Source organism: Protopterus annectens, chromosome 11.part0 (assembly GCF_019279795.1).
Source record: "Protopterus annectens isolate FY-2018-M chromosome 11.part0, PAN1.0, whole genome shotgun sequence".
In the NCBI taxonomy this organism is placed as follows: domain Eukaryota; kingdom Metazoa; phylum Chordata; order Ceratodontiformes; family Protopteridae; genus Protopterus; species Protopterus annectens.
This window is the reverse complement of record NC_056745.1, coordinates 246,839,693-246,854,660: the sequence shown is the minus strand read 5'-3', so window position 1 is coordinate 246,854,660 and position 14,968 is coordinate 246,839,693. Positions and strand designations below refer to the sequence as shown.

The 14,968-nt window shown below is 39.2% G+C and overlaps 1 protein-coding gene across 1 annotated transcript in view; it reads right to left on the bottom strand.

The window, feature by feature from the left end:
- BCAT1 (branched chain amino acid transaminase 1) overlaps positions 1-14,968 on the bottom strand; it is a 327,555-nt gene that overhangs the window by 137,815 nt on the left and 174,772 nt on the right. Inside the window, exons 3-4 of the mRNA XM_044087682.1 lie at positions 11,078-11,278; positions 3,500-3,610 (exon numbers count right to left, since the gene is read on the bottom strand). Of these exons, the coding sequence (XP_043943617.1) occupies positions 3,500-3,610; positions 11,078-11,278 (312 nt within the window). The remainder of the gene's footprint in view (positions 1-3,499; positions 3,611-11,077; positions 11,279-14,968) is intronic.

Genomic DNA, 14,968 nt, shown 5'->3' with positions numbered 1-14,968 from the left:
CTTTTGGACACTAACTACACAGATGCACAGCTATGAGGAAAGAGCATTCCACATTACATAAGTGACCTCAGTTCTCAGTATGACTGAAATACATAAAGCCATCCATACTATTGGTTGGCTCATTTATTTCTGTGTTTACTTGTCCATTATTTTAGAGCATACTACAGTTCATAGGTTCATAGGTTCATAGGTCCATACTAGGCTATCTGCCCAAGGGCATTTATAAGCCTAGCCCATAGTTATGTGGCTTTTGCCACCCCTTTAGTTTGAATAAAAACTATGCCTATCATTTTGCTGTGCCTCTGTCAAGCAGTGACACTGAAGTAATCCCTGGGGTATATCTGCGATCTCCCATCCATTGGTCAAGATTCCTCTTGAATAAGGCCAGAGAGGTGCTCTGCCTCACATGTACTGGGATTTTGTTCCACAGCATAGGGAGTCTCTGGGTGATGAATCTGTCCCTCCAGCATGTTCTATTTATAACCGTGTCAAGGTTTAAGTCTCCCGCCCTTGTGGTTCTGAGGGATCTAGATTTTTTGAGGTGAAGCATATTCATCAAATCTGGGTTTGACATGGCCTTATATGTCAGGCACAGGTCACCTCTGAGCAAGCGGTATGAGACTGAATAGAGCTGGAGTTCTTTCAGTCGGGCAGCATAACACATAATTTTGAGACCCTTTATCCTTTTGGTGAGGAAATTTTGGGGCCTTTCAAGCTGCAGCAGGTGTCTGGTCAGATACATTCCGAACGGGGCATTGTACTCAATCATAGGTCTAATGAGTGATGAGTACAGGGGGACGATGACCTCCCTTGATCTAGATGTGAATCCCTTCATGATCAGGTGGGCGATATAGAAGGTTTTCCTAACTACTTTAGCAACATGAGTGTCAAACGAAAGGCTACTGTCAACCTGGGTCCCCAGATCCCTGATGACTTTTTCTGTGCTCAGTGGATTGCCACCTATATGGTAGCTAGGGGTAACCTTGTTTTTCCCGAAGGGTATGATTATGCATTTTTTGGCGTTTAACTTCAGGCCATGGCTCTGGCACCAGTTATCCATTTCTGTGAGGCCCTTCTGGAGGATATCTGTGTCAGATGTGTTTTCGACTATGGCGCCCAGTTTGCAGTCATCTGCAAACTTTGTCAGCCATAACCCTCCTGTGTTTGCTTGTACTTCAGAAAAGTAGATGCCGAACAAGAGTGGACCCAGGACTGAGCCCTGTGGGACACCACTTGTGACAGGCTTTGAGTCTGACATGGCTCCAGCAACTCTGACCCTGTGGGTTCTGTCACTTAGCCAGTTTGCAACCCATCTTGTGATGTATGGGTTTACATTCAAGCTGATGAGTTTTTCGATGATACCTGAGTGGGGTATTGTGTCGAAGGCCTTTGCCAGGTTGAGGTAGGCTGTATGGACTGCCTTTCCCTCATCAATGGCCTTGGTGACTGTCTCGAAAAAGTCAACCAAGTTTAAGAGGCAGGATCTGCCTTTGACAAAGCCAAACTGGGTTGGATCCAAAGTCTGCAAGTTCCCTATGTCTTTATTTATGAGTTCCATTATGATCCTCTCCATGGCTTTGCAGATAAGGCTTGTCAAGCTAATGGGGCGGTAATTTCCAGGGTCTGTGGAGGCACCACCCTTATGAAGTGGGACCACAGTCACCGTGCGCCACTCCTTGGGTACGTATCCTGAGGTGAGGCTAAGATTAAACAGCTGTCCTAACTGTGGGTTTAATTCCTCGTTGAGTTCGTGAAGCACACAGCCGGGGACACCATCCGGTCCCATGGATGCTGTGTTTTTTGCCTTAGTGAGGGCAGTTCTCACCTGGGCGTTGGAGATGTTTGGGGCTACAATCCTCTGGAATAGATATCTCTCCTTTTGGGGAGGGGAGAAGTTTGCACTGAACCTGTCAGCCAGTATGTTGGCAATGTGTGTAGGTTCAGTAATTTTCACATCATTTTGAACTAATTCTGAGCATATCTGGGAGTTTCCTCCTAGGTTTCTAACATAGCTAAAGAAGGCCTTATGATTGTCTTTAGAGTCCTTGGCGATTTTTCTCTCAAAATTTGCCTTGGATGATTTTATGAGAGCTCTTAGTTTTTACTTATAATGATCAAAGGTGTCTTACCTTTCAAGGATTTTGCTCTATCTTGTAGTAGCTTCCTCCTTTTGTTGTAGAGCTTGTTTATGGCTGGGGTCCACCAGACTGGATGCTTGCCTTTGGTACAGAGAGTCTTAGTTTTGTTTGGGATTGCCTGATCCATGCAGTCCTGTAGGTGCTGGCAGAAGGCATTTGTAAGTGATTCAGCGGTTTGAGTAATGTTTACCACTGGCTCAGGGGCCTTAAAGGAGACCACATTAGTTTTTAGAAGTGTGAAATTGGCTTTTGAGAAGTTTTCACTGTGGTCTTTTTGTTTCAGGTGGGGGCGGGATGAGGACCTCCAGCGAGATTAGTTTATGATCTGATCTCACCAGTGAGGGGTATACTTCCGGTGTTGAACATTTTGATCCCATGTTCATGATGATGAGATCAAGTATGTTTTCTCCTCTTGTGGGGATGGTGACTAGTTGTTCCATGGCATTTGAGTTTATGAACTCCAGGAATCTTTGGGTTAGAGTGTTCGGGCTTGAGTAGTGTTCCCAGTCTATATTAGGGTAGTTGAAGTCACCTAGTATGATGGTGTTTGGAGTTAAGACACTGTGAAGGGTGTGACACCTCCCTTTGAGTATTTGCTGGGACCCTCAGCTTTGAAATGTAAAGCCTGAGCAAACAAGCTTCTAGAAATACTTTATGAATCACTGTACAGTGACTGTGGGAATGAACCTTTCGACATAATTGATGTATAATTACACAGTATTTCCATTTCCTTCATCCTGGGAGACAGCACTGTACTTCATAACTTCTATAACGGAAGTTCATAAAGGTGTGGGATGAGGGTAAAAATGTTAATATTTATGTCTAAATAAGATAATGAATATGATTCATTCAGAACAGATCAGTGGAATGTGGGACACTATTGTAATATGTTATGGTTCTTCTAACATATGCTCAAAATGCTCCTTATATTTTATTTAGAAACCTTAGTGCTTTCTTTCTAGTAATAAGTATGTATATATACATATATACATTTATACAAATAGATATAGATATAGAAATATAGATATAGGTGTATGTGTGTGTGAGTGGTGTGTGTGTGTGTGTGTGTGTGTGTGTGTGTGTGTGTGTGTGTGTGTGTGTGTGTGTGTGTGTATATATATATATATATATATATATATATATATATATATAGATATTTTTTTTTTTTTTTTTTTTTACTTCTGTTACCTGTTGTCTGGTCTTCCATTTAACAATAATCTGTGTTTGCTTCTTGGTACATATTATATGTTTAGCAGAAATCACTTATATAAACCAAACCTCTGCTGTAACAAATAAACTCTTGAACCAAACTTTGCCACCTGCCAAGAATCGGTCTATGAAATTTCTGATTGGCTACATACCGGCAAACACACTCTCCTTGAAGAGTTCAGCAGCCTGCGGATGTTAAGTCTTGGTCGAAACATGCGGATTTTATTGTCTACACCTCGATACGCTTTCAACCCCTCAAATATCTAAGTGAGAAAACAGACATTGAATTCTAAATGAAAATTCCATTTAAAATATGTTTTGTATTGTAGCATAAAAATAAGAAATGTTCATAAATGTAAATATGTAATTAAAATAATAAAACAATAGCAATCACATCTGCATGATTAAGAACATAAAATTTTAGTATTTTCTATTGTAAAGATAATTTCCTTCTATGCAACATATACCAGTCATAGACAGAATCATAAGACTTATCTTGTAATTTTTAATAGCCTGGCAAAACTAAACTGTATTATCCATGCTGAGGTAAGAAAAACTAATTACTAAGATCGTATAAGGATTACTTTTCACCTGCCGTTTTGCGGTGCATTGAAACTAGCTTTGCAGTATTAATTTTAAATGCTATTAGAGTCTAAGTGGTGAGAACTGGGAGACCTGTAGGATCTGCTATACATCTCCTTACAGGCATATCCCGGAGGTCATTCTGAGTAGGGAATTTCCTGTAAAGCTTCTTGTTTTATCAAGGTGTCCTGAGTCAGCCATTTAGTCCTCCTCATTCACTCTCACAATGTGCCATTTTGTAACCCCTCCATGGTGGGGATGTTTGCATTCATACTTACACAGATAGTTGATAGGAAGCCACCAGCCTTAACTGGAAACAATTAGGGTTATGCCAGCTGCTGTTCAGTAGTTCCAGAATAGAATCTATGCAATGCTGTGTGCGCAATTTATTGATGATGTGTACTTCCATGTGCCATTTCAAATAACACCCTATGTCTTCTACAGTTAGTAATGCAGATTACTAAATCCTGATCCCAAGTGAATTAGCACTGTAACAAGAAGTCCCTGCACCCTGCCCAGCACTTAAAGTACTGGTAGCCAGCTATTTGATCTGTCCCTCCTTGGGAATGCAACCATAACTCTCAACATCTTAGCCTAAGAAATCTGGACAAAGCCTGAATTAATGGGGGAACAAAGACCCCAAAATAGGGGCAGATTTTAAATATTGCTCTAATAACTTAAAAAAAGTAGTTAGAATAGTAGGATTTGTGTTAAAATGCATTTTCTAAAGGATATGAAGTCTGAAACTCTAATGTATGTCATTATTTAGTGATTTTATTCCTCGGATCATCCCAGTGATTTGCCAGCAAGCCACAAATTTTATGAGGAACAGACAGAGCGACATTTTGAGATAAAAATCTGGGCAGTTGAGAGGTATACATGGACCAAATTAATGCAGGCACATGCAGGGAAACATGAGTCAGTCATTCTTGATAAACTGGCTAATTATCAGAAAGACTTTTATATTAATATAATCTACAAAGCTACGCTGCAAAGTCACTGAAGGTTATTTCTTATCAGCAGTATATGGAGTGTGTCTTCCCCTGCTTTGGGGGAGATATTCTGGGTTCCCTTCTGCACAGAAAGTTTTTGAAAAGATACAGGCTGGAGAAACATAATGCAGCCGAGGTTATCCAAGTGCAACTAACTCTGGGATAAACTGCAATCCAAATTGTAGCTTGCTACAGATCCCCGACCATGTCCCAGGATTCCCACTCCTCTTTTCTTGATGTACTGGAAAATATTAGGGTTCAACCAAACACTCTAATAATGGCAATTTCAACTACCCCACCATTAACTGGGAAAACTACTCATGTACCAACTCCTTTGCTCAATACTTTCTGCAATTCATAAACTCCAATGCCCTGGATCAACTTATCCACACCCACCAGGGGCAACAATATCCTAGATCTAGCCATTACCAACATGAGTGACCGGTGTTCCACACCTGAAGTGAACGCCTCATTGGTCCGATCCAACCATAAGCTAATTACCCTAGATATCCACATCCTGCCCCCAACCCCCATTAAGGAAACCATGGTAAAAAATTTCTCCAAAGCCAACTTCATGCTTCTTAAGACAGAAGTGGTGAACTTCATGACATCCATGCAGATGGACAATACAGTTACGACTACTGAATCCTACACAATTGCACTTTATAAGCACTTACACAAGTGCATGGATCGTGCTATCCCAAACAGAACAAATATGCTATCCTCCAAAAAAAGGAAGCCAATCTGGTGGTCCCCTGCCATAAACAAACTGTACAACAGAAGGAAGAAACTGTTGCAAAAGAGAGTAAAATCCCATGAGTGGAGGAGCTCCCTGGTCAGTCTCAGTAAGAAGCTGCAATCCCTGATAAAATCCACCAAAGCTAGTTACGAAAACAAAATTGCCACTGATTCTAAAGACAACCACAAAGCATTATATAGCTATGTCAAGAATCACAGTGGCAACACTCAGATCTGCTCTGAGTTATAGCACAATGGTACTAAATATACAGAACCAACTGATATTGCCAACATCCTGGCAAATAGGTTCAGTGTTAACTTTACTCCCCTCTCACCCCCTAAAGAGCCCATCTCTATACAGGAAGAATGCAAAGCTACTATAATCATGGCTGCACAGGTAAAAACCACACTCTCCAAAGCCAAGAACACAGCATCCATGGGACCAGACAACATCCCAGGCTGCGTTCTACACAAACTACAGAATGAACTGGCACCCCACCTAAGTGCCATGTTCAATCATAGCCTCACCTCAGGCTTTGCACCTGCTGAATGGCACACAGCAACAGTTATCCCACTTCATAAGGGGGGAGCCACCACAGACCCTGGGAACTACTGCCCCATTAGCCTGACGAGCCTGGTCTGCAAGGCCATGGAACATATCATCATGGAACTTATAAACAAAGACATTGGTAATCTTCAAACTCTGGACCCCACCCAGTTCAGGTTTGTAAAAGGCAGATCATGCCTCCTAAACCTGACAGACTTCTTTGAAGCAGTCACCAAAGTCGTAGACGGGGGTAAGGTGGTTCACACAGCCTATCTAGATCTTGCCAAGGCTTTCGACACCATCCCCCACACTGGAATTATAGCTAAACTCACTAAACTAGGTATAAATCCCTATGTCACAAGATGGGCTGCCAACTGGCTCACTGACAGAACCCACACTGTGAAAGTAGCAGACTCCAAATCCGACTTCAGACAGTGACAAGTGGAGTACCACAGGGTTCAGTCCTGGGTCCTCTCCTGTTTGGTATCTACTTCTCTGAAGTACAGGCTAACACAGAAGGTCTTTGGCTAATGAAGTTCACAGATGACTGCAAACTAGGAGCCATAATCGAAATTCCTAATGATGTGGACATCCTATAAAGGGGCCTCACTGAGACAGATGCCTGGTGTCAAAGCCATAGCCTCAAGCTCAATGCCAAAAAGTGCATTGTCATCCCCTTTGGTAAAAACTCTGTACCCATGAACTACAACATAGGCGGTAGTATACTTAACACCAAAAGTGTGATAAGAGACCTTGGGACACAGGTGGACAGTAGTCTCTCCTTTGATAATCACATCGCCACAGTAGTCATGAAATCCTTCTATGTGGCACATCTCATCACAAAAGGTTTCTCATCTAGAAAAAAGAGGTCATTGTTCCCCTCTACTCATCACTCATTAGACCCATTATAGAGTACAATGCCCCTTTTGGTATGTACCTCACAAGACATCTACAACAACTGGAAAGGCCGCAGAAATACCTCACAAAGAGGATTAGCAGCCTCAAACAGATGCCCTATGCAGACCGTCTCAAAAAACTCCAGCTTTACTCTGTCGCATATCGCCTACTCAGAGGTGATCGCTGCCTAACATACAAAGCTATGTCAAACCCAGAGCTGTTGGACATGCTCCACTTAAAGAAATCCCAATCCCTCTAAGCTACATGCTCTAGGGACCTAAACCTTGTCACCACAATAAACAGAACATGCCGGAGGTATAGATTCCTGTCGCAGAGACTTCCCATACTCTGGAATAAACTACCTATCTATATCAAACAAAGTTCCTCATTAGCACTCTTCAAGAAAAATCTTGATGATTGGATGGGAAATAGGAAATTCACCCTAGGGATCACTTCTGTGGCTCTGCTCGACAGTGGCACAGGAAAATCATTTTCTTGGGTGGCAAAAGCCAGGGTACCTTTTTGGCTGGACTTGTATAGGCCCCAGGGCTGATAGCCTAGTACCTACCTATGAACCTATGAACCTATGAACATTATTCATTAAAATGTACTTCACCAAACTATTTCTTTCCCCTAGGATCACATCAGATTTTTTTAAAGTTGAAGTCAGGCAGTTTGATCTCATTATACTAAAGTGTAGCTTAAAGGCTTTTCTCAAAAGTATGTCCTATACATGAAATGTTTCAGGGGTCAAATTCATACTTTCATTTTAGCAAAGAACTTCTTTTCACCAACAGTTAGTCTTTCAGACTTTTTGTTTAGGTTAATCTTAGTCATGTTTAGAATAATAGCATAGTCATGAGTTACAGCAGTTACACAGTAGGAAAAAGATGGCTAAACACAGGGAAATTCACTACATGTGGAACAATTGGTTATCTATTGCTGCAAATTACAGATATTTAATTTAATTTTACAATCAAACAGAGGTTGATTTAACTTTGTATATATTACAAAACATGACTTTACTTTTGTTTTGTTCAATGTTGAGTGAGTGTGTATGTGTGTGTGTGTGTGTGTGTGTGTGTGTGTGTGTGTGTGTGTGTGTGTGTGTGTGTGTGTGTGTGTGTGTGTACATGTGTGCGTGTGTGCGTGTGCGCGTGTGTGCGCGTGTGTGTGTGCGTGTGTGTGTGTGTGTGTGTGTGTGTGTGTGTGTGTGTGTGTGTGTGTGTGTGTGTGTGTGTGTGTATGTGCACAAATACTCTGGAAGTATAAACCATTAAAACGTTTTTGTCTGTAAATATTCCTTCTCTTAAATGTTATATTTCTAACAATAACTGCCTCTTGGCTCAGGCGGGACTGAAAAGTGTCCTTTGTCTCCAGATCATGTACCTGATTATCAAATATGAATAACAAATAACATGTATTTGATCTGCTTTGTGTGACAATGCAACCAAGTATGCTGGGATTATCTCTGACATTTAAGAACATTGATGAGAGCAAGTGTAGGAGAGGAAGTGCTTAGGTAGTACCTTGGGTGGTAGCTTAGGTGGTACCTTATATAGCAGCTTAGGTGGTTCCTTAGGTAGTACCTTAGTTGGTAGCTTAGGTGGTACCTTAGGTGGTACCTTGGGTGGTACCTTAGGTGGTAACTTAGGTGGTACTTTAGGTAGTATCTTAGGTGGTAGCTTATGTGATAGCTTAGGTGGTACCTTGGGTGGTACCTTAGGTGGTAACTTAGGTGGTACCTTAGGTAGTACTTTAGGTGGTACCTTAGGTGGTACCTTAGGCGGTACCTTGGGTGGTACCTTAAGTAGTACCTTAGGTGGTAACTTATGTGGTACCTTAGGTAGTACTTTAGGTGGTACCTTAGGTAGTACCTTAGGTGATACCTTGGGTGGTATCTTAATCACACTTTAGACAACAGGCAGTTTGTAGCACTTTTAGTCATCTGGAACCTGATTGCACCACATGGTTATCTGTGTCTGCTGAGGCTCACCACTGAGTTCTGAGGAAAAGGTAAAGAGCTTTGTGCTGATGGGTGAGGTGAGCTCTAGAGACACCACTGACTCAGCCTTTGATCACCAGTCTTAACCAGCTCTGTTGGCACAGTCTGACAAGGGATTAGCAGCCTCAGAATTTGCTGCCTCTAGATGTATGTCTCTGTCAAGAGTAATGCCTTAATTGTGTATTAATTGTACAAGATTACATTTAAAATACTCTTGACATTGTATAACAGTAAGTGATGTTGAGTTTCTTCCCTTTTATGTATAGATTGTAAATATGTTAACTTAATAAAAATTATCTTAAAGAAAAGAAAAAAAGAATGAAATGCCCTTGCAACAAAACAAACCCCTACACTTGGCTCTATGTTTTACTCAAGAAGGTCTTGGCTACCTCTCTGGTGATCGAATCAGATGTTCTCAATCCACAACTCCCCAAACCACAGCTTCTGAGTAACCCCCTGTTCAATTCTGTCAGCTATTGGCAGCAAAAACATCATATTGGACATGGAAAATGTACACATACCTGCACTTATGACTACTGCTATTTGTAGAAGGTAGCATACGTTGTGCTGGTTTGACCACGTTTGCTGACATGGCAGGTAAAGCAATTGCAAGTGAAGGCAGGGCCCCACAGCCTGGGTCTGCACATTGCTCTCTTATGAGACTTTATGTTTGTCCTATGCAAAGTGCAGACCCATGTGATAAAATGAATGTGATTATTTATTCACCCCCCTTATATCCAGTGTCTATGTGGAAAATTGTTTATTTATTTAAGTTAGTTAGTTGTTAGTTTGGGAGTGTTTTAGTGTTTCATTGTACATACACTTGGGTGTCCATGGTTGCTACTTGCCCATCCATGCTTAAGTTTTCCTCTGGCATTTTAATGCAGTTGTGCAGAAGCCTTTCATGACACCAGATGGCTTTTTGATCTGCTGATCCTTGATAATGGATAGACACAATCAGTGGGTTTTTCAGCTGCTTTGATTTAGTCAGTGTAGATCAACAACTTCTATTACCAGATAGTACAAGGTACCTCTTTTACATCTACTGAGAAAAGGTACGCCAAATAAGGTATATGAACTGCATTCCTACTTTAACATTCTGTTTCAGAAAATGTTTGCATTTAGTAGTATATTCTTACTGTAATATGCATATTCATGACTAATGCAGTATTTAATCCTTTTAAAATATGATATTGATATTTAATACTGATATTTATTCTGAACTGCAGTAGTCTGATAAAAGGAATTTTACTCTGTTTACAATATAAAAATAAGTACACAGTAAACAACATCACTCTCCCTATGGATACTATGTCATGCAATATGTCAAACAGATTTAATTAACTCAGTGACATATTAGTACAAAATGATGCAAACAGTCTGAATTGAGAAAAGAAAAGCAAAGCCACACTATAGTCAGATAAATTTAGTATGTTTTCCAAGTTCGATGAAAAATAAAAAACAATCAGCACCAGACTCTGCTGCTTCATTCATGGCTACGGTGATGAATAAAGTGGGTTTATTACTGGATTCATTCATTGTGTACCCAACACAGTAGGTGCATTCTGATATTTAATATTTCACCGTTTTAATAGCATTCAATCACATGTTTTGCATCAGCTGGAACCACCAGGGTAGAGACAGGGAAGTATACATAATATATTATGGAGTATGGATTCTATTTTTCAAATGTTTTATGAAAATTCTTGCCACCTTTTTGATTATAAATGTGGAATTTTACTGTTTACACTTTAATTTCTAAGATAATTTCTTCAAAAGGTGTATTTGCACTGGGCCCTTTGATGCCCCCTTATAGACCGCCACGCTGACGTGCCCAGGGCTTTAGTATATGATGTAAACTGGATTTCTTTACTCTTTCCAGACTGTTTGTGGCTTGTTGTAGTTTTAAGTTAAATAACTACATTTGACGATCTACTCTTTTCATGACAAATGCAACCTCTGGACTTACCTGCACTGCATAGTGGAGAGCTGAAGAAGCGGGGTGCAGTGAAAGGTTCTGAAAAGGTTTAATTTTAGGCTTATCCCAGCCAGCCTTTGCTGACCATTCAATAACAAGCATGTGATCTGTAAAAACAGTTCCAAACACCAAATTTTTGTGGTCTGGCTTATCCTTTTGAGATACAGACAACTCAATGGTTAAATCAGCAGCCTGGAACATTAATACAAGATAAAACATAAGTCAGAATTAACATTACAGATCAGTTATACACCGATTATTTATCACCACTTTTTGAAATCATCACAATATCCCTCCAAGTTTGCAGCAAGTACATGTCTAGCTCGGATTTATATGTAAAGCATTATAAGCAAATGGACACGAAAAGTGATGGTTTGAAAATAAGTTATAAAGAGAATGTTAATATTTGCATCTGTAAACATTTAAATAAGCATGCTGCCAAAGCTGGGGAATATGCTGAAGTTTAAGCATAAGATAAAGTTATGCTGTAAGGATAATGCATATTACTTCACTACTATGTAAATGCAGAAATGAAATAATAAGACTGTAGAATTATTGTGTATTAAAGTAAAAGGCTACTCTTATGTAGCCAATAACCAAAACTGCATTGGTTCAGCATTTTCATCTGAGGCAAAGTCCTTAAATCCCTACTACTGGGGGCTGCATTTCCTGTACAGTGACTACTATTAAAATTACTATTAAGATCTGCTCTGGGATCGTGGATTTTTCTTTGGAGTGACACTGTTTGGACAATTTTTTTCAGTTAATGCGCTAAAAATTATAATTCACATAACCAGCTATCAAATGACTTAAAGCCCTTCTAATGTATCACAACTGCTTTTTACTTAGCTTCTGTTTGAGACTTAACATCTGTCAGTTTTCTTCCCAGTGGTTATCTTCCTGAAGCATACCTATTTGTATGTTTCATGAATCAAATAAGACTGTATAAATATTTCCACCCCCAAGGACACATTCTGTTGTGCTGAAGGATATCTTTCATGGTATACATTGCTGGAGAAGATGTAGAGCGTAGGCCATGTATTATCACGAGTGATACTGTATTCTTACACATGTATTCTCCCCTGCGGTATCACTATAGTGCATATGTTGCAAATAAGGCTGGAAAATGGGGCTGTTAACACATCTAATATTAGAACAATTTTAGAATATTTCTGCGCTAGAGCTGCAATCTATTCATGCCTCTGGCAAGTGATAATTTTCACAAGGTTAGGAAGAATTTTCATAGTGGTGTCTTTACAAATATATCATAACTGTACATCCTAACTGAGGGCAGTACAGTAAGTCAGCTCTTCATACCCCTCTTGTATGCCTACTGTCAGAGGTTTTCCACATGTTCTTAGAGCATAACAATGTTAACCACTGTATTTATGTAGCTGCAATTTTCTTAGCTGCATCTCAAGAAAACATTAGGGCTTCATGCATGGACTGAACAGATATGAACACTGATTATGTCTTCTAATCTAGCAATGTAACAAACAATGACACATTTTGGGCTGTCCCACCGCAGCAAAAGCAATGAGTTCAGCTGCAGCAGTTGTGACTTAGATTCAGAAAAATGTCTTAATGGGATGTCATCCACATGACAGATATATAGCATCTAGCAAGGTCTCACTCTTTCGAGGAAATACCGGAGGCAACGTGGTGTTAGTCTGATGCCTAAAAGCATCTACATGACTTGTTAAGGTTTGGCAGTTCAACAGATATTCATTGTTTACTGTAAGTGTGGGATGGCATTAATTATTACACCACTACTTTCACCAGAAGCCCCAAAGCTGACTGGCCCACTACCATGCTCCTTCACTGCCATCCCCTACATACTTATGTGGCTCAGTTTCTCAGAAATTCATGGAGCCCACTGGTAAAATATTATGTATGTTACTGGTAGGAAATGAACACTCAGGGAAATCCTGGACTACATGGCAGAAAGAAAGTGTGAGACTAAAAGGTCAATGGGGTCTGAATCACCGCCATGGGAACAGCAAAACAATAACAAAAATGGCATTATTATTATTATTATTATTATTATTATTATTATTATTATTAGTATTAGTATTATTATTAGTATTGTTATTATTATTATTATTAGTAGTAGTATTAGTATTATTATTAGTATTGTTATTATTATTATTAGTAGTATTAGTATTATTATTAGTATTATTATTAGTATTGTTATTATTATTATTATTATTACTATTAGCATTATTATTAGCATTATTATTAATGATACATAAAAGCAAAAGGATATTTTTATATCCAATATCCATGAATGGAATTTTCAAGCTATGAAAAATAGGAGAAGGTGGGTCATTTTTTTATTTTTTATTTTAGTGCTAAGATATAGAATTCTGATTCCCAATTAAAGGCAATTTAAGTCCAGCCTGAAGTCATTACTGCATGACTACTGGATTTGCCACTGTACCCCCCACATCTAAAACACTTATGCCTCTACTGTCCTCGATACCTTCCTTTATTTGTGCTCCCACTTGTGTTCATTCCCATACTGACTGAAATTGACTTCCATCTCTAGTAATCTCTTTTTAAAATGTAAAGAGCTCAAAATTGTAAATGATGTTCTTTTCCCTTCTCATTCTTTATATTAAAAGTAAATATCCTTCTTTCTGTTAACTAATATGTTCCCCCTTCTCCGTCCTATTAACCTCTTCATAAATTTTCTGCCTCATCTGATTCTATATGCAGCCCTTCTCATAATTCCTACCTTTCTTCTTCACTAACTGCCAAACATCCTCACTTTTAATAACACCAATCTGCCCCACAGGCTGTATTTCATGGTTCTATGATACTTTTAAATAGAACACCCTACTATGTGTTTAACTTTTTGATCAAACACAATTTTTAATGCTTTGTTTGTCCCTTGCTGTATGCATATACTCAGTTTTGAATTGAAATTATTTATTATTTTAATATATTTGTATTACTTCTCAATGTCTCTATCATTGATTATGCTGAAGTCTATCATTTATTGTATATTTGTCTTCTGATATTCTTTGGTGGAGATTTTCTCGCTGGGCCTAGCCTGAAAAGAAGCTGCTGCCTAGCTGGACTTTCTCTCTAAAAAATGCAAATAAATGCACATATGTTAGGAAGCAAATAGCATCATTCACTGAGTAAATCTGAATCTGAGTCTATGCTGGAATATTTGGAATATAAAATTCAGTCTAATGACTTGTAGGAGCTGGAGTTTGACAAACAATGTCAAGAACTTAGGCAAGGTACACAGTACAGCAGCAAGCCTGTAGCTGTTTTAGTTAATGAACTACCTTTATGCAGCAGAATTGGGGTACATGTTCCTGTGAGTTTTCTTTACAATGTACGTAAGTAGAATAGGTATGGAGTATAAAGTGAACTTCATAAATTTCTGTGTAAATGGTTTGATGTTGGGTGATATACACTGGTAACATTACTGAAGTCACATGACAGCTATTACAGCAATCTCTCTTACACACAATATCATATGAGGTCATCTGTAAAATTCCAATAAATATGAAAATATTCAGTCCTGCTAATTGCATTAACTGTTCAAAAATGCATATATCCTTGAGCGTACCACTATGGTTGATTTCTCAGATTTTGATTTCTCAATTAAGCTTTCTTCTTTTTCTGTTCTTTCCAATGATCAACTATAAGCATGAGTCATAGTTGAAAGGGATCAATAAACTGATCCATCTACAAGGTTAATAAAAAGCAAATAGCTAACCAAATAAATAAATATTTATGGTGGGGACACTGGGTTCAATGAGAGCACAGTTCTTTGAGTATACAGCTCGTCAACTGTGAGCACATTTCCTTTAATCGCTAAATCATTATAGTCAATATATTTAAGTAAGGGGATGCGAGGCCAAA